This window comes from Melanostigma gelatinosum, assembly GCF_949748355.1.
Source record: "Melanostigma gelatinosum genome assembly, chromosome: 21".
Lineage (NCBI taxonomy): Eukaryota > Metazoa > Chordata > Actinopteri > Perciformes > Zoarcidae > Melanostigma > Melanostigma gelatinosum.
The window spans coordinates 19,812,167-19,834,183 of NC_136654.1; the positions used below are offsets into that span (position 1 = coordinate 19,812,167).

Genomic DNA, 22,017 nt, shown 5'->3' on the forward strand with positions numbered 1-22,017 from the left:
CACTTCACACTTCTGAATGAAGTGAATTCAAAGCTGCAGGACAATTCAGTGAAATGAATGTTTCTAAAATGAATTACTTTATTTTAATGCACATTTTTCAAAAGCTTTGTTATGTCAGTTTTTCTTTAATCCAGCTCTTATTTTACTTGAAATGAAAAGAACATTTATTTATGTATTTCTATGTATTATTTATAATCCATCCAGTGAAATTTAAAAACTGAGAATAATTGTTAAAATATAATTGATGTGTACTTTCTTTATTTGATTTGACAGTTGTTGACTACACAGAGACGTTGTTACTACTAGGCTTCTTCAATAAATATATATATATATATATATATATATATATATATATATATATATATATATATATATATATATGGCACTAAATAGCACGAGTTAGATATTATTGTAATGTTTCGGACCTTTGCCCGAGGATATTTTCTCAATCTGGACCTTTTGGAATTTTAGTTGAAGACCCCTGCCGTAGAGCATGTCCTATTCGCTAAAGGCAACAGCTACACTTGTATGTTTTCATGCACTTATGCAGGACTTTTTTCATATTTGCCCAGTGACTGAAATTAAAATGTCCATACTAGTCATACACGCTCCGTCAGTGCAGCCCCTCCCCTACTTGTTCCACCTGTTTTAAATGGGCACTGATGGTACATTGGAAGCTTCTATTAACTGTTCAGTGACTGATCTATGTATCATTTTTAAAACTTGTTACAGTATTAACGATACGCTTTTCTTATCGCGAAAAATAAAGGCTCGTCTTTTGCTGTAATATTGGACTTTTCTTTCCTTAAATTTACTATAATTAACTCAGTATTTTAATGTCTCATATTCTAAAGAGTGAATTTTTTTTGCTTTGTTTCAATAGGTGCAATACAGAAAAGGTTATCATAATTTCCTGGAATTGGGGGCGTTACTTTTTGACCAGCGCTTATTTTAAATATTAGTTTTTGTCGTGATTTACTTAAGGTGGATTCTTAATATAAAGTTGTGGGCGTAACCGATAGCACCACGTGACATTGTTTAAACCAATCAGGCGCCGGCAAACTACGCGTAATCGGTCGACAGATTATGGTGCGACAGGGTTGGAGTGAGGTGGCGACTGACAGCAGCAGACCCAGGGCAACAAGGAGAACTCTTTCGTCTTCGACCGAGACGCGACTCCTTTACTTCGAGGAGGTGCTACTTTCATTGACGCGGTAACTAAATTCCTTTTAAGCTCCAAGCTAGCTAGCTTCTCTAGATCACCGTTAGCATTGTTTGCAGCAATATGAGGGTGCAGCAGTCGGCCCCTCAGTCTGGACTTCCAGGTTGGCCGATGCTGTGAGGTTTGTCTGCTGAAATTTACAGTCGCTGGCATCCTACCAGTTTCCTACATCGCTCTCCTTAGCTAGCTGTTCATCTTGAAAACATCGTTTGAATAGATGTAACTGACTCAACAGTCAGCAGGCTAACTTAAACCATCATCTATAGATTGTTATTTCCTGTCACATCTCACTCCGTAGGTTTTGCCACACCTACTAGCATCTGTCCACTTGGTTTCCTCCCTAGGAAGGTGTACCTTTGTTTACCCACAGTGAGCTGACGTATTTATTGAACTTGCTTAGCTAGCAAAGTAAGGCTGAGGAGTGGGTGTGGTAGCTGCTACAGGAGCTTCATTGACACACATGACAGTAGTTTGCACAGGAAAAAGTGATACCGGAGCACTGCCAGGCTCATCAAACAGCAGCTGTGTGTGTGAAGCAGCTAACGTTAGTTCACCCTTTTTCTGGCCCCTTGTGATGCTGCTACCTCCAAATCCAGTTTCCTACATGTGGAGGAGTCTGTACAGTGACATATTTCACGGATAGATGGCTTCAAACGATGACCCAAGGATTATGGCTGGCTAAATACTGGGACATCTGGCTCTGAAAGCATGACAGGATAGCGCGCTAAGCTAAATCCTAGCTAGCCCCCCCCTGGGTTAGATGTCACAAGCATCTTACAGACTTTCTGTGTTGAAGTGCCGCAGCTGATGCAGAAGCTGTGGCCATAAAGCCATTGCTAGTGTTTCAGAAGTTGACATAAAACTCACCATAAAAATGTTATCAGTTACACAAAGGCAGATGAGATGAGATGGGATGCCGTCAAGGCTCACTACGTATCTTGGCTGTGTATTTGTTTGTAGCACTAATCTTAAAGGTGGTTCATGGACCTGTTGGGGCTGTTCCACACACTGGAACCATAGTTGTGTGCTTTGTGTTTGCTGAGCAGGTTTTACAACATGCAGCGATGTTTGAAACAAGACTTTCGAGACTGTCAGGGCAACCTTTTGATGTCTCATGAAAGTCAAAACTATTGTACTTATTGTTTGGCTCAAAACTCAAAGATACTCAAATACTCTACATCGATAACAGAATAACAACTATCTTTACATCGGAGAAGCTGGAACCAGAAGATTATCATAATTCTTTGTTGGAAAATGATATTCACAATGTTGGCAATTTTTCTGGTGATCAACTCAGCATTTCAGATCTAGCTGCATCTAACATATAACAATACTTTGAAGGTACAGGAACGATTTATTTTTCAAAGATCGGAACAAAGAGTAACTGATCTGTCATCAGTCAATACAAGAACTCTAAAAGTCAACAGTGTTGATGTTTAATCTCTGCTTTCTACAGTAGTCTGCTCTGTTAGCCTGAAGCCATTCGTGCACACCAATATAAAAAGAGACGATGATGACTTGGTAAACTCAGGATGTATTATACCTAAAGGATATTGGTTCATGCGATTTTGGACCATAACTGTCTCTAGCGCCCCTAATGAAGACAAATATAAGTTGTGTTTTGCCAGTTGACTGTATTGGATAGATACGTAAACCATTAGCATAAGGCTAGTTTGACTGTCTTTGTAAAACATTACTGTGTCATTGGGTTATTGATTCAATGAGCGATACTGATAGTTAAACATAGCATGTGCACAAAACCTGGATTTGTTTAGCAGGATTTCATATTTTTCCAACAGGCATTTAATAACAAGTAATAACCCCATCTAGGTTGAAAGTCATTATCTTTACCTGTAGCTCCTTGGTGCTCGAAATGCAACATGTGTTTTTTATTTGTTTTTAATCCATCAACAGATAAACACGTGATGATGTTTTAACTCTGCGAACTGTTGGCTTCTCTCTCTCTAAAAGGTCCTGTGCTTACTGGTGCTGCCATGTCGGCGAAAGCCATCTCAGAGCGGACGGGGAAAGAGTTCTTGTATAAGTATATCTGCACCTCTGCGGCCGTGCAGAACCGCTTCTGCTACGCCAGTGTCACTGCTGAGACCGACTGGGACCGCCTCACACAGGATCATCCATGGCTGCTGACGGAGGTGAGGCAGCTGGGACAGACTCGACCGGCTTCTGCTCGTCTTAGCTTCAGGTTGTTTCTTCTGCCGGCAAAGGAATATTAAAGTCACGAGGCTTGATTACGGCGCTGTCTGGCACTCAAACTCTGTGTACGTGATTTGCAGGACATAATGTCATTACCATCACAGTGGCATGTGACCGTGTCTTCAGATGCATTGAGTGACTTTTATGATTGTGTGTGAAATTAGAGCTCGGCTAGTAATAGAAAAGTGTTCATATTATACACAAAAATCAATTATTAGCATACGCAGATACCACATATCTCTGAGGCTGAGTTTATCGCCATTAGCATACAGCTAAAAGAAGGATAAGTTCTCCCTGGTTTGAGCTATCATTGTCTGTGTGTTTGTACTTGTACTTAAATTAAAATTTACAAGGAAGTAATACTTGCACACCGAGAGCTTGTCATATTATTTGTAATGTGTCAACAGTATCAGCCTGTTATCAGTTGTGTTTGTCACACCAGTATTGATGCAAATCTGTGTCCTTTGTTTAATGTTGGGCTGATCATGTCTTCCACTTGCTTCTCTGTAGCGGCTGGTGGTAAAGCCAGATCAACTAATCAAACGGCGTGGGAAGCTCGGACTGGTGGGCCTCGACCTTGACCTGCAGGGTGTCCGAGAGTGGTTTAAAGCCCGAGTCATGAAAGAGACCACTGTGAGTTATCTCTCTCTCGATCTGTCTTGTTGGATACAAAGCGCCACAGCGTTGCCTTTTTAAGACGATGACAAAAAAATTGATCCCAGAAGTCCAGCTGGAGTAACAGATCAAGGTTTATCAGACACCAAAACACTGCACTGTTGTTTATCAAACTTAGAAGAAGGATTTTACTTCTCTGTAAAGTTGTTAGTTGTAAAAGTAATTTACCAGAAATATGTAATTTGACAGGCCAACACTGTCGGTCTCAACGCAGCTTTACTGGTCACTTAGCTGTCGTGTCATCCAGACAAAGAACAGTCAGTCTTTTGTGAAGCACCAACAATTCTGTGTCTGTGTCCTGTATTCAAAATAACATCATTTAATTTGCTTAGAATCTGCTCGGATGAATAACCAGCACTCACTCTGCCAGTGTACCAGCTCACCAAGAACTTTGTTTTCTTTGGGGTTAATTTGTTATTTGAATAACCTCTGGACCTTTAAACATATATATGCATATTAGCTACATTTAGCACACGGTCCCTGCTCCTCATTGTGATTTCACTGAATAATTAAGTCGTAAATGAAGGTAACAATACTCCAACAGGCGTCCCGATGTCGTAAATCACGTGACTGGCATGTTGTCTTTTGTACATCTGAAGGGAATGCAAGCTACAGTTCCTCCATGTCCTTAATCCCCCCCCCCCGCAGCATATGGACCTGTTAAGTGCAGAAGGTTGTTGTGTCCAGTGCCAGAGGCCATGGGCTTATGTTTAGATCTGCCAGGTGAAAGGCTATAGGAGGCCAGTGGAGGAGGGTGGTCCATTCTGGTCCACCGTGCATACAAACATGGTAGAACTGGCTTTTGCCTTTTCATGAGAATTCACGAGCAAAGTTGTTGGTTTTTTATTTTTGTTTTTTTTAATGTCGTGTCCAAGGAACCTTGACCATTATTACTGTTGTTATTGTGAATGTAATGTACTTGCTCCTCGTCCAAGTCTATAACTAGGTTAGCCTAACCTGCTTGTGATTTGTCTTTGGTCTTGAATAGGTTGGAAAGGCAAAGGCTGTGCTGAAGAACTTCCTCATTGAGCCGTTTGTTCAACACCCACAGGTAATGTCGGCTCGTGTCATCAGCTTGTTTTGTCATTCTACATCATGTTTATGTTTGAAAGCCAACTCAAGTTTATTTGCGGAGCCTTTTAATCACAGATAGACGCCAGCAAGGTGAGCAAATAGTCGACCGTCTCAGCAGGTCAATGAAACCTCCACGGCCAGGATACAAACATTATTCTGTGTGTTGTATTTAGGTCCGTGTGCATGTGATTAGTTGGTTTCTCACAGTTTTATAAAGTGAACAAACTGAATGGTGTTGCGTTGTGTGTGATTTGTTTGTCAGTCATGACTGCGGTAGGAAAGGTGCCTGCACGAAGGTCGGCTCATCTTAAAATAAGGAACTGGACGTTCTAGATGTTCGTCTAATAAGCTTGTCAGCGTTCTATAAATAAGTGAAATGACATGCGCTGCTCCTCGCAGAACTAAACGTGTTTGTGTATCCTTGTGTTTGGATCACCCAGGAGGAGGAGTTTTACGTGTGTATTTATGCCACACGTGAAGGCGACCATGTGCTTTTCCACCACGAGGGAGGCGTGGAGGTGGGTGATGTGGACGCCAAGGCCCAGAGGCTGTTGGTTGTGGTGGATGAGAAGCTGAGTGAGGAGCAAGTCAAGGAGAAGCTCCTCACTCACGTTCCTGATGAAAAGAAAGAGTACGGACTCATCCTTTTTTATTTTATTTTTTTTATTTCTTTTCATCTATACAGACAGATATACTGCAGTGAACTTCACTTTAATCAACTTCCCCTCAGAGAGACTTTGATAAGAAGTGCTCCCCTCATATTAGCCAGTTATTGTCACAAATACACGGTGTTAACAGCCATATTTTATACAATAATATGTAGTTATCGTCCCGCATATGTCCGTAGAAACCTGGTTTTATTTGTTACTGTTACCATCTTGTGCCAACTTGTCAAAGAGCCTCTCTATCTTCAGTGTGTGTCTTTTGCTGTTTTGCTGAGACCTTGAGCTGTGGGGGGGGGGGGGGGGGGGTTTCCCTTTTTGAAAATACCATCTCCCAGGGTGCAGAGAACATGCTGCTCTCGCTGCCTGCAGCATAACATTTCTGTTCGACTAGTTTCTCACCAGCTCAACCCTTGGAAGTTAACTGTGATCTACTGTTATAAGACGGATATTTGTTTGGCAACTAAATGTGTTACATTTTATTTTCTGTGGTTTTCTAGTGAGCTTTTGTCGTGTGCTGATTTTAATGAACTGTTTGTTTTCCTTCTTAAAGAGTCTTGGCCAGTTTTATAGTTGGCCTCTTCAACTTGTACGAGGACCTCTACTTCACCTATCTTGAGATCAACCCTATAGGTATGTTTTTATAACTTCACACACACCGGTGCATATTCATTTCTACTTTGTGACTCTCAGAAGCAGATCCAGTGTTCTTCCCTTGGGAGTATAGGAAGTGTTTTATGACGATAACGTATAAAGTCAAGAGAATGAAGTGCTTTGAGGGGATCCATTATTCGTTTATGGGAGCAGGGTACTAATGTGTGCACTCATGTGTACATGCTCTTCTGTAGCAGACTGCCTGATTAAATACAAATCTTTGTTTTGAAAGTTGAATCGATGGATAACACAACTTCTATTCTCTTAACCAGTCGTCACCAAAGATGGAGTGTACGTTCTCGACATGGCAGCCAAGATTGATGCCACAGCAGATTACATCTGCAAGGCTAAATGGGGTGATGTGGAGTTTCCACCACCCTTTGGCAGAGAAGCATATCCTGAGGTGAGATCTGAACAATAAAGCAGGTTTTAGTCAGAAACCGAAGTGAATAAGGCAAGGCAAGTTTATTTGTATAGCACATTTCAACAACAAGGTAATTCAAAGTGCTTCACATAAAACCATTAAAAGCATCAAAACATAAGGCAAAAGAAAAGGAGATTTCAAAAACAATTAAAAAACAGTGTAAGAAATAAAATGCAGTAGTGAAATGCAGGAAATTGATTAATATATGAATTGAACGTGGTTCAATTAAAGGCAGCAGCAAACAGAAAGGTCTTCAGTAAGTAGCTTGAATCTTGGTTTGTGCCTCCGTCTTTGGCCTTTTTACCACCATTTGTCTGTTGTAGGAGGCATACATAGCTGATCTGGACGCAAAGAGCGGTGCCAGTCTGAAGCTGACCCTGCTGAACCCTCGTGGCAGGATCTGGACCATGGTGGCTGGAGGAGGGGCTTCAGTAGTCTACAGGTAGGGTTTATATCGAGCCTTTTGTAACAGAAGCTACTCAAAGAGCTTTGGTGGATGTAAGACATGCTGTATATTTAATATGCCAAATAAGATATCAGCTTTGTGACTTTTGTTAAACCTCAAACATACACAAGATGTGTTTTTGGTGCGTTAAACTGAATGTAAACATAACTTTTGCTTGCTTACAAGAAAACCTGTTTGATTAAAACTGAAAGTACCGACCAGAATCGGGACACCGTACTTAAATGTCCACCTTCACACTTCTTTAGCGACACCATCTGTGACCTCGGCGGGGTGGATGAACTGGCAAACTATGGCGAGTACTCTGGCGCACCCAGCGAACAGCAGACCTACGACTACGCTAAAACCATCCTCTCTCTGATGACACGGGAGAAACATACACAAGGTTGGTACAGCAAACACTTTGTCAAGGCTCGTTTGCACAAACAAGCTCAAATTAAAGTTTGCTTTAAGCTTGTAAACCAATGTTGGGTGATTCCTCCGCGATGTGACCTGCTTGCTACTGTAGAAATATGCTAACGGTATTTACAGGCATTAAACGTATAAGTATTATCTGTGTGTGTGTGTGTGTGTGTGTTCATTTGCAATTGTGTTGCGTGTGTCATAGAGCAAAGGTTTGAATCTCCGGGTGAGGCACTCAGTAGTGTTAATACTTATAGATCGTCTACCGTGGTCACTCACTGTTCACGGTGTGTCTGTTGCCAGCAATAGACTTCATGGCTGTCACTGAACTGTTACTGAGGTGTAACATTTCACTCATGAACATATTCTTAACATAACAACACGCCTCTTTATGTATCCTGCAGGGAAAGTGCTGATCATCGGCGGAAGCATTGCCAACTTCACCAATGTAGCAGCCACATTCAAGGTAAAACACGATGTGTTTATCTTAAACACTATGAAAGTAAACGAGTCTAAATAGTATCACAGGCCTTCATTAGTCCACAATGTGTATTCATATCTTTTAATATAGAGGACAAAACTAACTCCAAGACACTCTTTTGTTCTTTCTGAAGACATTAAAGTAAATGTTCTTTGTTGACTTAATGGTTGACACACCCATGCAGGATGTTCTGCATAAACCAGTCTGTGAATCACTTACCTGACCTGGTTCTCACTCCTCAGGGCATTGTCAGGGCCATCAAAGACTACCAAGGTCCTCTGAAGGAGCACGAGGTCACCATCTTTGTTCGACGTGGCGGCCCCAACTACCAGGAGGGGCTGAGGGTCATGGGTGAAATAGGTGTGTGGGATGAAGCTTAAGATCACAAAGAAGAGCCCAGTCTGAGAACAAAGGAGTAGAATGACTGGAGTATGTACCTTGTAACTTTGGAAATACCTGGCGTCAAGTCATTGTCAGGTGATTTTATTGGACTACACGTGACAGGAAAGACGGATATTAATGTTGTTACACCGGTTATATGGGTGCATGAATGCCAAATTTCCGTCCAAGTCAAATTGTTGGAAACAAATTTAAATTAAGTTTGTTTGACTCTTTCTGCAGGGAAGACCACAGGTATCCCTATCCATGTGTTTGGCACCGAGACTCATATGACGGCCATTGTTGGAATGGCTCTGGGCCACCGGTCAATCCCTAACCAGCCCCCGATGGACGCACACACGGCCAACTTCCTCCTCAACACCAGCACCAGCGCAGTGGTATTTTCATTCAGTTACCCACTAAAGGAAAATTAGGATGGTCTGCCTCTCTTCTACACACATTACAGATGTCATGCTGCTTAAGATGGCCACCGCATTGTCATGTGATGTTGACCTAGTGACGTTTAAATTGTGAACAGTCCTTGTGAAATATCCTGTAAATATACTTTTCTAATTTCCTTCTTATTTGTGAACTGTGGTCTTCCATGTTCTTTTCAAAGCCTATGTTGACTGGTGATAAACTCATACATGACATGTGTATACTAAAGTTGTAAAAATGTTACTTTAAGAGGGAAACTGTTAGTTCCCTGCTAAAACTTCTCATTGAAAGCATCTGTAAGGCTTTGACTAACGTAACTGTTTGTTTTCTTTCCCAGACTCCAGCTACAACGAGGACCGCTTCATTCTCCGAACCCAGGACGTCTAGCGAGGTCAACCCGGCCAAAAAGTCTAAAGCAGATCTTCCAGCAGGTGATTAAGACGGCAGCACTCGCCTCACTACTGTGTATTATCAGCAACGCTCCATGTGTACTCGTACACTTCTGCCTTTTTTCATTTCACTTTTCTTTGCGTCCTGTATTCCTTCTTCCCTCCAAATGCTGCCGTTTTGCATTTTTTAATTTTCTCTCCATTTCTCCCACCTCCTCCTGTTTTGCTGCACAAACTGTCCGCTCACCCTCGTCTTTCTCATGCTCGTTTTTCTAAGACTCTCTTCATTCTATACTGTGGCCTCTGAAGAATATGGTCACAGGCGCTTGGAAAGGTAAGTGATGGGTGTGCCGTGCCCACACTGCGCTCGCCTGCTCACACGCTCTACACTGGTCTGCCTCTTTTTCTTCTTACCCCTCGCCCTCCTCATCTAGAAAAGAGTGTGTGTGTGTGTGTGTGTGTGACGCCTTTATTTTGCATCACCTCAGTAGTCTATTGGGAAGATTATATTCTTCAGCAATTAGATATTTGTTGTTTTTTTTATCTTTGGAGTAATTCAAAACTGTAGAAAGCATTGTAGATAATCCACAAATTAAGCAAATCTCATGAATCTCATCTTTAGACTGAGTTGTGTGTTGTTGTAAAGTATTATTAGTTTCAGAACATCCAGCACGGGACATGTGGTTTTGATTGTATCTTTGACGATACCTCTTTAGAATGCAGTTGAGGCGCGCTCTGTAGCAGCTGAACTCTGCATGGGCTTTCCTAGGGTGTTATTTATGAGGTGTTTTCAGAGATGACACATTTTACAGAATGCACTGAAGTCTGTTCAATGAATGATACAAAATATGCACTAATTTTTTTCCTCTTTTTTAATTTTTTTAATTTTTTGTGCTCATTTTGTCACATTTTGTGTTCCTGTCCCATGGGGGTCACAGAAGCGCAAGCCTCTTCAGGCTGCAGTGGAGGTATGGAAGGGTGTGAAAAAGCTGTCCTGCCTTCTCCGCCCTCTGTCCACTTCCCTCTGCCTTCCCATTTTTGTGTGTTCGCTGATGTTTCTCTGCAGTGTGTCCTCATTTTTCACATTCTTATGGGGGCTTACTCGCCTTAGAGCACATGTGTCAAACTCAAGGCCCGCGGGCCACATCCGGCCCGTGAATGAATTATCTTTGGCCCGCATGATAAAATCTATTTACGATTAGAGCTGGCCCGCCGGTATATCGCACGCACCACCATAATACTACAAATCCCACAATGCACTGCCCGTGTGGCGGCACGTCAATCGCGGGCCTGCGAACGCGCGCCTCAGTCTGTATTACATACCACTTGTGTCAACTTTCAACTATCCCTCGCCCCAAAAAATGGCTAAACGAAAGGTGGAATTTGAAAACAGGAGTTTTCAAGACAGGTGGGAGGCACAGTATATGTTCGCGGATGTAAAGGGCAAAGCTGTGTGTCTTCTGTGCGGAGACAGTGTGGCTGTCATGAAAGAATACAACATAAGAAGACACGATGAAACAAAGCGCCAAGACAAATACAAGTATCTGGACACGACACAAACGCTACAGAAGGTAGAGGAGTTAAAAAGAAGTCTGGTGTCACAGCAGGCTGTGTTCACTGAAGCCAAATCACAAAGCGAGGCTGCTGTTAAGGCCAGTTCTATTGTGGCAGCAGAGGTTGCAAAATCAGCCCGGCCCTTCACCGAGGGGGAATTTGTCAAAAACTGCATGATTAAAGTTTGCGCCGCCGTGTGCCCAGAAAAAAGGCAAGCATTTTAAAATGTGAGCCTAAGCCGAAACACCGTTGCTGACCGTGTGCGTCACCTTGCTGCCAATCTCCAACAACAGCTTGTGGGAAAGGGAAAAGATTTCATCGCATACTCCCTTGCTGCGGATGAGAGCACAGACACTTCTGATACTGCCCAGCTGTCAATTTTCAGCCTGTACGTAACAGAGTTTTTGGGATTACACCCAATGCATGGCAGAACTACAGGGAAAGATCTCTTTGAAGAGGTGTCCAGATGTGTAGATAAAATGGGGCTGCCGTGGGATAAACTTGTGGGACTGACAACAGATGGAGCGCCTGCAATGTGCGGTCAAAAGAGTGGATTGGTGGGGAGGATCTGATAAAAGATGATGGAGGAAAACGTCACAAGTGAGTTGACAGCTTATCACTGCATCTTCCACCAGGAGTCGTTGTGTGGCAAAGCCTTGAAAATGGAAATTGGAAATTGGAAGGTTTGATCGTCAGACAGGTATTAAATTAAAATCTCTGAATTCTTAAATGTAACTCCGTGCATCCTGCAGAAACTCTGTAAAACACAACTTTCTTGGGATCTGATCAGAGAACAGCAGAAGGCAGTGATTTTCTGGACAGAGGAGAGACTTGGGAGGACTTGCACTTGAAATGTGTGGCAAGAATGGCGATTAACTTGACAACAAATGCTTCAAACCACATTGTACACTAACCTGTTGAAATTCTGTAATTTAAACAGAATACTTAACACTTTTTTCAGCTTCTCGGTTGTTGTTTTTTTGTGTCTTGCACTACTGCTGGGTTGCTTTGTTATCTGGACCTTAGATTGAAATGTATTAATTTAATTATCATTAGACAGCTTTGTTATCCACAGTCGAGGCTTGTGTGGTATTCCTGCTTGGTACTGAGCAAGTGGGGTGATGTTTCTAAGAGCACACGGCAACCTTTACGCACGTACAGTAGAAAAGGTTTTTTAGCTACCGGTAGTCCGAGCCAGTGCAACTGCACAGGCCTTGTGCAGAACTGACAGTTGTTAATACCATGTGTGAACAGAGTTTTTAATCTAACTTTAAACCAGATGGCCCCCATTCCAAACCCTCTACCACAACCACTTGTGACATTTTAACATTATTCTGTTTTACTGTGCGACCTGGAGGTGGACAAAATAATGGCTTTTCAGAGTACCGGTAACTTGGTTACACTTACAAATGTGAGTTGTGCATATGACATCCGTTGTCAACTAAAAACAGATGTGCAGTGCCCAAATTACAAAAAAACAACTGCCACATTCCTAATCCAGGCAAACTGCAGCAACACGAGAAACATGCCTTTCCTTTTTGAAGTGGTGTTTGCAATGGTGAGAAGTTGTTTTCTCTACCTCCTGTATCTCTGTACTCTGCCTGTTACCATCCCCCATCCTGCTATTTTCCTCAGCCTGAGCCCCTCCTCTCACCTGTCGTGGTGTTCTTTGTCTTTCCAAGCTCTAACTTGACTCTGGATCTCTTTCTGCCATCTTGTTCTTTCAGCCAAACCCGCCACACTCTTCAGAAAGCAAACCAAGTCCATAGTCTGGGGCATGCAGACGCGTGCCGTGCAAGGCATGCTGGACTTCGACTACGTATGCTCCCGGGAAGAACCCTCTGTGGCAGCCATGGTCTACCCCTTCACGTAGGTTCCCCAAGATCTGAAGTTTCTCTGAAATGAGGATTTGATATTCCACCGATCAGCTTTACAGTGCTGCAACTGATCGTCCTAAATACTGTTTCGATGCAGATGTCATGTGTTGTTCCAGCACCCACACCCATCTTCAAACTCAACCTTCATTTTGATGATGACGACATATTATCTGCATCGTTTTGTGATTGTGTTAGCGACACAATTGCGATCCCAAAAAATTTTATATCGGTGATTTAAATCAGACTGCTCTTGAGAAGTTGAAATAAAATGTGTTTTTTTTTTTATCTATCCATCCGTCTATCTCTCAGTGGGGATCACAAGCAGAAGTTTTACTGGGGCCACAAAGAGATCCTGCTGCCGGTCTATAAGAACATGGCCGATGCCATGAAGAAGCACCCTGAGGTGGACGTCCTGATTAGCTTTGCGTCACTGCGCTCGGCCTTCGACAGCACTATGGAGACCATGCAGTTCCCACAGGTAGAAAGACACGGAGTGAAATAGGTTTACATAGAAGCCCACACATCACTACATACACTTGTGAGATTCAGACGGACTTGAAAGTCTGCTCTCTTATCTACTTGTGTTTTCAGATCCACACCATCGCCATCATAGCTGAGGGCATTCCTGAGGCTCAGACGAGAAAGATAATCAAGAAGGCCGATGAGAAAGGTGTCACTATCATCGGCCCTGCTACGGTATGAAGCCATATCTCGCCATCAGAGACTGAAAAGAGATTCTTTCAAAGTACCGCAGTAGACTGCAGCTGTTATTTTTCTGTTTGAGAGCGCCAAATGATGAATTTCAACTGGCACACAGAAGTTCAGTTGATGCCCATTATTTTCTGTCTCCCAGGTTGGTGGCATCAAGCCTGGCTGTTTTAAGATCGGCAACACAGGTGGCATGCTGGACAACATCCTGGCTTCCAAACTTTATCGCCCTGGCAGCGTGGCCTATGTGTCGCGCTCCGGGGGCATGTCCAACGAGCTGAACAACATCGTCTCCCGCACAACAGACGGCGTCTATGAAGGTGTTGCCATCGGAGGAGACCGGTACAAGAACTTATTTGCAAATATTTGCTGAGGGAGTGAGCGACGGATGTCCAGTTGAAGCCTGTTGTAAAACTATTAGTTGTTTAGATTTTAAGATAATGTATCCCTGCTCCACAGAAACATATTGTCATCTGACAGACCTTTTTAAGCTCTTGTGTTCTCGTCTCTTAATCCAGATATCCAGGCTCCACCTTCATGGACCACGTCCTACGTTACCAGGACACTCCAGGCGTTGAGATGATAATAGTGCTGGGAGAGGTGGGAGTAGCTCCACAGATGTTTACATTTTCAGATTGACATCAACGTGATGTTGATTGTTTCATTTACTTCATACAATTAATCTTTGGGCAAACAAATGTCCCATTTTTAACATCTCTTTTACTCTGACAACCCAGGTTGGAGGCACAGAGGAGTACAAGATCTGCCAAGGCATCGGAGAAGGCAGGATAACCAAGCCTGTGGTGTGCTGGTGTATTGGAACCTGCGCCACCATGTTCACTTCAGAGGTTTGGTTGCTTTGTTGCTTTGGATTTTGTTGTTGTCGTGGTGAACATGTAATTCCGTTTTTAAGCTCAACCTGTCACTGCTATCTTCAGGTTCAGTTTGGCCATGCAGGGGCCTGTGCCAACCAGGCTTCAGAAACAGCAGTAGCCAAGAACCAGGCTCTGAGGGACGCTGGCGCTTATGTACCAAAGAGCTTTGATGAGCTGGGGGATGTCATCAAGTGAGAAATACGTCACACAGTCATACCACAGTTCATTATTAAATAGTTTTTAGGATATTTTTTTTACTTATATTGTGAATTTATGATGTAACAGGACCGTTTATGATGAGCTGGTGGCCAATGGTACCATCATTCCTTCCCAGGAGGTGCCTCCCCCAACAGTGCCTATGGATTACGCTTGGGCCAGGGTAAGAAACTTCATCATTACGCCTCAGTAAACCTCAACAACGTCTGTCTTAGCCACTGAAGAATTAAATGGTCGTCACGTCTTGTATAGTAACAATTTAGAGCTGATGATTGTCGTGGAAATGTATCAGTTTATTTGATGAATAAAACTAGGGGACAGACAAATGACACAAACTAACATTTATGATAAGGTCAGTTTATTTATTACAGAATTGTGACCTTAGTATTAACTGAGCAGGACACTTATCAGTTGAAAAATGCTCTTCAGTCAGTTTCCTCCGGTGGACAAAATGTGTAAAGGGACCCCTGTTTCTTGATTTCCTCCAGGAGTTGGGTCTGATCCGTAAGCCGGCCTCATTCATGACGAGCATCTGTGACGAGCGAGGACAGGAGCTCATCTACGCCGGCATGCCCATCACTGAGGTCTTTAAGGAGGAGATGGGTTTAGGAGGAGTGCTGGGCTTGCTTTGGTTCCAACGCAGGTCGGTATGAAGACAGCGAGAAGTGGTGTTGGTTGATTAACTTTATTACAAATGTATTTTCAGTGGAATAAGCAGTGCTGTGTTTCCGTTTAGGTTGCCGCGATATGCCTGCCAGTTCATCGAGATGTGCCTGATGGTGACTGCTGATCACGGGCCTGCCGTCTCTGGTGCACACAACACCATCGTCTGTACTCGTGCTGGCAAGGACCTGATCTCGTGCCTCACCTCCGGCCTGCTCACCATCGTCAGTGCTGCTCACACGCAAACACTTACGCACATGCACTGTGCCACCATCTTTAACCAGACAAAAATGAAACTAAGCTTCAAACCCATCCACCTGTCTTGTCTTTTACTGCCCACTTTGACCATGTGTCTGAAACTATTGTTTCTCTCCTGAAACGTGATTTTATTCATACGTTCCAGGGGGACCGTTTTGGAGGTGCTCTGGATGCGGCTGCAAAGCTGTTCAGCAAGGCATTCGACAGTGGCATGCTGCCCATGGAGTTTGTCAATAAGATGAAGAAGGACGGCAAGCTGATCATGGGCATCGGACACAGAGTCAAATCAGTAGGCTCAGCTTTTCACACTACAAGTGACATAATTAAGATCCAAAATGATATGACATTTTTAGATTATAGCAGACAGTTTCTAAGTTCATATCTCTGAATAATTCTTCATTAGAGTAAAAATAAATGAATACCTTACAGTTAAGAGCTGTAATTACAATGAACAAAAATTTGTCTCTTTTTTCAGATCAACAACCCAGACATGCGGGTGCAGATTCTGAAGGACTTTGTTAAGCAGCATTTCCCGTCCACCCAGATGCTCGACTACGCCCTCGACGTAGAGAAGATCACCACCTCCAAGGTACTTGTCACCTGAATGAGCAGGACAACAGTGACGTAGAACATGATCTTCTTTCTCCCTGAAAAAGAAAAACCGAATTAACTTAAACGGTCTTTGGTGGCATCTTTGGACTTTTGAACCTTTCCTCATTTTATGTTAATTTTGGCAAATTAGTTGGCTTGCATATATTCCTCTGACATTTTAGATAAATTTACGTTCTTATTTTCAGAAACCAAACCTGATCCTCAACGTAGACGGTTTTATTGGTGTTGCCTTTGTGGACCTGCTGAGGACGTGCGGTGGCTTCACACGGTAACATATTTTAGATTATTACAGCTGTTTTACTATATTGTCATTTATTGTCTGTACAAAAACACACCAGCTCCCGCAGGAGGAGTTATAGGTGTTGATAAACACATTAATAAACATATTTCTGCCTACAAATATATATTAGTGTTATTAAACCCTTTATCAAACAAAAAAAATGCTGATGCCAAAAGTCCATCGTCTGTCTTCTGTGTTGATAGCAAGCACACTGTCCAGTATCGTTTCTCACATGAATGTTGAACTGATTCCAGAGACGAGGCTGACGAGTTCGTGGAGATCGGTGCACTAAATGGGATCTTTGTCCTTGGACGTAGTATGGGCTTCATTGGTGAGTCCCAATCAGATGGATCCGCGACACAAAGTTTCAAAGTATTATTAAAACAAGATATCTAACGAGTGTCTGTCTTACATTAGGACATTACCTGGACCAGAAGAGGCTGAAACAGGGTTTGTACCGCCACCCCTGGGATGACATCTCCTATGTGCTTCCTGAACATATGTCTATGTAATCCCCACATTACAGAATGGAACACGCTTCCAGATGTGACTGCCCAAATGTGTCAGGAAGCATTAAACATCTCACTTGATGTATATTTACTCTCCGGGTACGACAACAGTGGCCTTGGGGAAATTTTGAAGGGTGATTCTGGGAAATGGAAAAAGCTTTTACTGAGAAAAAGGGGAAGTAGATTTTAGTTTTTGAAAAATAATTTAAACTCACTGAAATGTAACTTATTCAGTTTTGACCACAGACTCAAATTAAACAAAACCCAGATTAAACAAACGTGCTTTTCCTAGAACAACCACACTGGTGGTTGAAATTCATCAGCTATTGTACATTAGATGCAATTTGAGGCATTCAGGTCTCTCACACAAAGGATAAATTGAACTACTTTTGTAAAATGTAGATTTATCAAAAGGGGGAAAACTAAATGTTTCATTAATGAGCACTGTGTCTTTGAAAGCATCTTTTGGTGAGGGACCATGAAAACCATTTCACATAATACCAATAATACAGCTCTGTAAAATAATTGTCCAACTTTAACTGAAGACTTGACACCAACATAAAAACGCTTTGTAACCACCCACTGTACGGCCTGCTGTGTTTGACCTTTTTTGTTTTTGCTGTTTTTAACTGTGAAAAAAATGCTTCTTTTTTGTAATATGCTGCAAATGGTAGGATAATAAAGGACTTGTTTTACTTTTACTTTTGTCTTAAGTGTCTAAATATGTTATAGGAGACGAAGTGATCTTTGAATAGATGTGATGTAATATCTACCATACTGACACGAAAAGGTAGAAAATGACAATTTGAAATGTTCAGCCGATAAAACACTAAACGCAAATGAATGAATAATTAATAACAGACACTAAATTACATTTAATTCATGGACTGAATGATGTATGTTTGCCCGGTATCCGTTATGACGTCAGTCTAATCATAGGATGCGCCAGCAAATAGAAAATGCACATCACGCATGCGCGAATGCGGTACATCCTTTTTAAACAAAGTTAGATTTCCCTCAAATCAAGACGTGTTCATACGTCATGACATTAAAAAAAAACTATTACATGTCGGACTTCTTTGTATATGCGTCCGGGGTACAGGTCGCTCGTGTGGACGTAGGTATTGGCGTAAATCTGAGAGCCTCCCATTGACTCAGCAGCAAAAACAGAGTACATTTGGAAAATTCTTAAAGACGGAAGTGAGCGCTCTGTTTTTCCGACACAAGACCGAACGCTGCTGCGCATGCATGTCCGGTTTTGAATGCTTGTTTGCGTGTGTCATATGTCTATGAGTTATTTCCAAAGATAGTTGAGAGCTTTCATTTGCCCGGGACTCGATCCCGCTGCAGCATGGCAGCGGCAGCAGAAGCGCCGGAGGACCGGAGCAGCGGTCTAACAGGTGACGGGGAACCCGAGGAGGCCGAGGAGTTCACCTGCTCGACCCACTGCTCGGAGCTCTCCCGGCGGCAGAACGAGCAGAGGAAGTCGGGGCTGTTCTGCGACGTCACGCTGGTCTTCATCTCCGGCGGGGAGCGGGTCCAAACCTTGTCCGCCCACCGCTCCGTGTTATCCGCTGCGTCGGAGTACTTCACGCTGCTGCTGAGCGGACAGTTTTCAGAGTCTGTGTCGGGCCGAGTGGAGCTAAAAGAATGGAGCTCGGCCACGGGACCCGAGCCAGAAACTGTGGAGGGTATCATACAGTTCATGTACACGGGACAAATCGGGGTAACCACTGCCAGCGTGCATGAAGTGTTGGAACTTGCTGACAGGTAAACATTTTAACATTACAATACAACAACTTAAACCTCGACAGGCTTTTATTTGTCCAGGTAGATGAGCCACACCTTATGTGTCCTGATTGCACCAGCAGGTGTGACCAGTTTGGAGTTCACACACCTGAACTCCACACAACGTGATCAGATCAGAGAACCACAGGAGGCAGTGATTCTGGACGGAGAGGAGAGAGGATTCACATGATTCCCATCATAGCTCATCTTCAAATGTCCAATCAGACAGAATAACTATATATTGTATTCCACAGTATTTGTTTTGCGCAATACAAACAGGACATTTTTAGAGCCACAGACGTTAATAATAAAGTTAACAAATTACAGACAGCGGCTTCAGTTTTCGGGTCCTGGTATTGTGTGGATGCTGGCTCACTTTCACACTGTCGCAGCTTCCTGGGCCCCAAAAGGATGTCGTTTGGCAGGTGAATTTAACAAGTACAGAAACAAGATATTTGCAACACGTGTAAAAACACTTGCTTGTGTGCAATAATGTTATAGCAGCGTTGCAGTGCAAGAAACACAAAGGCAATATGTCTCAGTGCAAGTAATCCACTACAGTAAGACGCGGGATAACTGATGTTTAGTGTACAGTATTCAGAGTTTTACTGCTTTGTTCATTTTGTCAAATTACTGACCGTCTGACTACGTCGCGCTCACACAGGTTCCTGTTGGTGCAGCTGAAGACCTTCTGCGGAGAGTTTCTGATGGAGAAGTTGAACTTATCTAACTGCGTAGCAGTACACAGCCTCGCCCACATGTACACCTTGGACCTGCTGGCCCAGGGAGCCGCCAAGACCATTCGAAGTAACTTCCACAAAATAATCCACAACGAGGAATTCTTCACGCTACCGTTTCACCTGGTGCGGGACTGGCTGTCCGACTCAGGAATCACCGTGGATTCTGAACAGGAGTTGTTTGAGGCCATAGTTGAATGGGTGCACCACAACGCAGAGGAGAGAGGGGAGCATTTCGAGGAGCTGTTCAGACTTTTAAGACTAACTCAGATTTCTCCCACCTACCTGACGCGGGTCGTGAGAAAGGAGACACTAGTGGCAAACAATGCAGCATGTCAGCAGCTGCTGTCTGACGCCCTCGAGGTCCACGCTGTCCACTTTGAGAACCTCAACCAGCCAGCTGATTTAGAGCCCTGTGCCTCCTACGATGCCGCAACGCAGCCTCGTCTCGGCCAGAACATGGATGTCATCATGGTAGTGGGTGGCGTATCCGAAGGTGGAGACTATTTGAGTGAGTGTGTGGGCTACTTTGTTGCTGAGGACCGTTGGGTAAACCTGCCGCACATTCACAACCACCTCGACGGACACGCCATCGCCGTCACCGACAGCCACGTTTATGTGGCCGGCTCCATGGAGCCGAGCTTCGCCAAGATGGTGGAGCGCTTCAACCCCGACCTCAACACCTGGGAGGAGGTCAGCAGCTTAGAAATCCGCAAGCACTCCTTTAGCCTCACATGCGTCAAAGACTTGCTGTACTGCATCGGTGGACACGGCAACTTCAGTGCAGGCTTTAAGGATGTGACCGTCTACGAGCCCGAGCAGGACGAGTGGCACAGTCTGGAGCCAGCGCCGAAGATACTGCGAGATGTAAAAACGGTGAGCGTGGAGGACCGCTACATCTTTGTGATGGCCAGGACTCCCGTAGACATGGGCAATGAGGATGGACTGAGCACCGTGACCACCTGCTACGACACAGAGAGTCGCAAGTGGAAGGAAGTGGACTCCTTACCGCTGATCGATAATTACTGTCGTTTTCAAATGGCTGTCGCGTCCACCAACTTCTACCACACGGCTTCTTGCTGCACGAAGAGCTACAAGGTGACGGCCGAGGCCGCTCAGCAGAAAATAAGCAGGGACATCGCTGACGACATCCTCGACAGCCTCCCTCCGGAGGTCCTCAGCATGGAAGGCGCTGCCGTCTGCTACCTGGGCGACGACATATTCATCATTGGCGGATGGAGGAACTGCAACAACATGGACAAGCAGTACCGCAAGGAGGCCTACCGTTACTGCGCTGAGAAGAAGCGCTGGATGCTGCTGCCGCCCTTGCCTCAGCCGCGGTGCCGAGCCGCGGCCTGTCACATTCGCATCCCGTACCATTGTCTTTATGGTTGCCAGCACTACCCCATGCCCCCGAACCTGGTTCGCCAGCGAGACCGCATGCAACAGATGCAGCAGCTCCATCGCCGCACCCTCACTCTGCGCAGACAGCTGCAATCTCAAATCGAATGTTGAGAGCTTCCTCTCGTTGGTAGTTCATCTGCTGATAAATGCCTTGTTACCACAGAACTTTCAGCTTATTTTTTTTGCCTTTTTATTTATATTAAATGCCTGCACAGCCTTACCTTAGGCTGGTTTCAAAAAATTAAGAATTAGCCAGACATGCTTCTAAATTCTCAGTCTCACATTGTAATTTTGGCCTTTGCTTCTGCTGGTAAATTAAACTGTGATTGCTGTGGTAACTTCTGGAAAGATCGTTGATTTCAGACAACTTAACTTTTTACTTGTGATCTATGTTAACATCACACTGTATGTTGTGATGCAAGTTAGTTTCACCTAATATCAGTGACCTTTTATGGTGAAGTTCAGTGTTGGAGATGTAAACTTAGCAAAGTAAATCATGTTTATTGTGATGTATTTCAGAAGAGAATCCTTAGTTAAGTGGAGTTTAGAAAGAAGAGAGTAAACTTACTGTAACAACCAGCTGATCTTTAACTTCTTACTCCTCGCTGCTTGCATCCAATTTGTCTTCTACCTCCAGTTTCCGTCATGCTTTTTTGCACTGCATCTAAATGTTGATCGTCTATAGTGTGTATCTTTTGTGTACCCTATTTAAAACAGACAATCGTGTATCAGACATTTTGGAGCACGACTTATTGAGCAAAGCACATATTGGGGAACAGTGTTCAATGATTAGTCGTTTCCTTTTTTACTTTTTTTTTTTTTTTACTTTTTTTGCCATTCCAGTGGATGTTTGTAAAAAATGTATGATTTATTTCAGCTGGTCTATTTTACGCTTGAAAGATGGACCAGCATTGTCATGATGAGATGTCACTTTAGGAGACAGGAGCTCTATTTTATATTTTGATTTAAATTGTCCCACTTGATGATGTTAGGACACTGACTACTGGCTCCGGTGCTTAAAGACGGTGGCTTTGTGCAGTTATTGTTTGTTTTGCAGAAT

The 22,017-nt window shown here is 43.5% G+C and overlaps 2 protein-coding genes across 5 annotated transcripts; both read left to right on the forward strand.

Moving 5' to 3' along the window:
• Positions 1-1,079: 1,079 nt before the first annotated feature.
• aclyb (ATP citrate lyase b) lies at positions 1,080-17,729 on the forward strand. 4 transcript variants are annotated; one of them, XM_079293157.1, is made up of 30 exons: positions 1,080-1,214; positions 3,194-3,375; positions 3,947-4,069; positions 5,100-5,162; positions 5,626-5,816; positions 6,401-6,480; positions 6,774-6,904; positions 7,249-7,367; positions 7,637-7,773; positions 8,195-8,256; positions 8,514-8,631; positions 8,893-9,047; positions 9,425-9,518; positions 9,754-9,810; positions 10,415-10,444; positions 12,758-12,899; positions 13,217-13,385; positions 13,499-13,603; positions 13,761-13,957; positions 14,134-14,215; positions 14,353-14,463; positions 14,554-14,681; positions 14,776-14,869; positions 15,195-15,349; positions 15,443-15,593; positions 15,773-15,916; positions 16,103-16,216; positions 16,425-16,507; positions 16,774-16,850; positions 16,937-17,729. In XM_079293157.1, exons 2-30 carry the CDS (start codon positions 3,217-3,219, stop codon positions 17,029-17,031), a joined length of 3,366 nt encoding a protein of 1,121 aa, XP_079149283.1. In that variant the 5' UTR covers positions 1,080-1,214; positions 3,194-3,216; the 3' UTR covers positions 17,032-17,729. The 4 variants fall into 4 exon arrangements, with proteins under 4 accessions (XP_079149283.1, XP_079149284.1, XP_079149285.1 ...); XM_079293158.1 differs by lacking the exon at positions 10,415-10,444; XM_079293159.1 differs by lacking the exon at positions 9,754-9,810.
• Positions 17,730-18,276: 547 nt separating this feature from the next.
• klhl11 (kelch-like family member 11) lies at positions 18,277-21,927 on the forward strand (the record flags this gene model as incomplete). Its single annotated transcript, XM_079293998.1, is given in 3 exon segments — positions 18,277-18,308; positions 18,310-18,798; positions 19,481-21,927. Coding segments are annotated over 3 exon segments (2,109 nt in total). The 3' UTR covers positions 21,069-21,927.
• Positions 21,928-22,017: the final 90 nt, after the last annotated feature.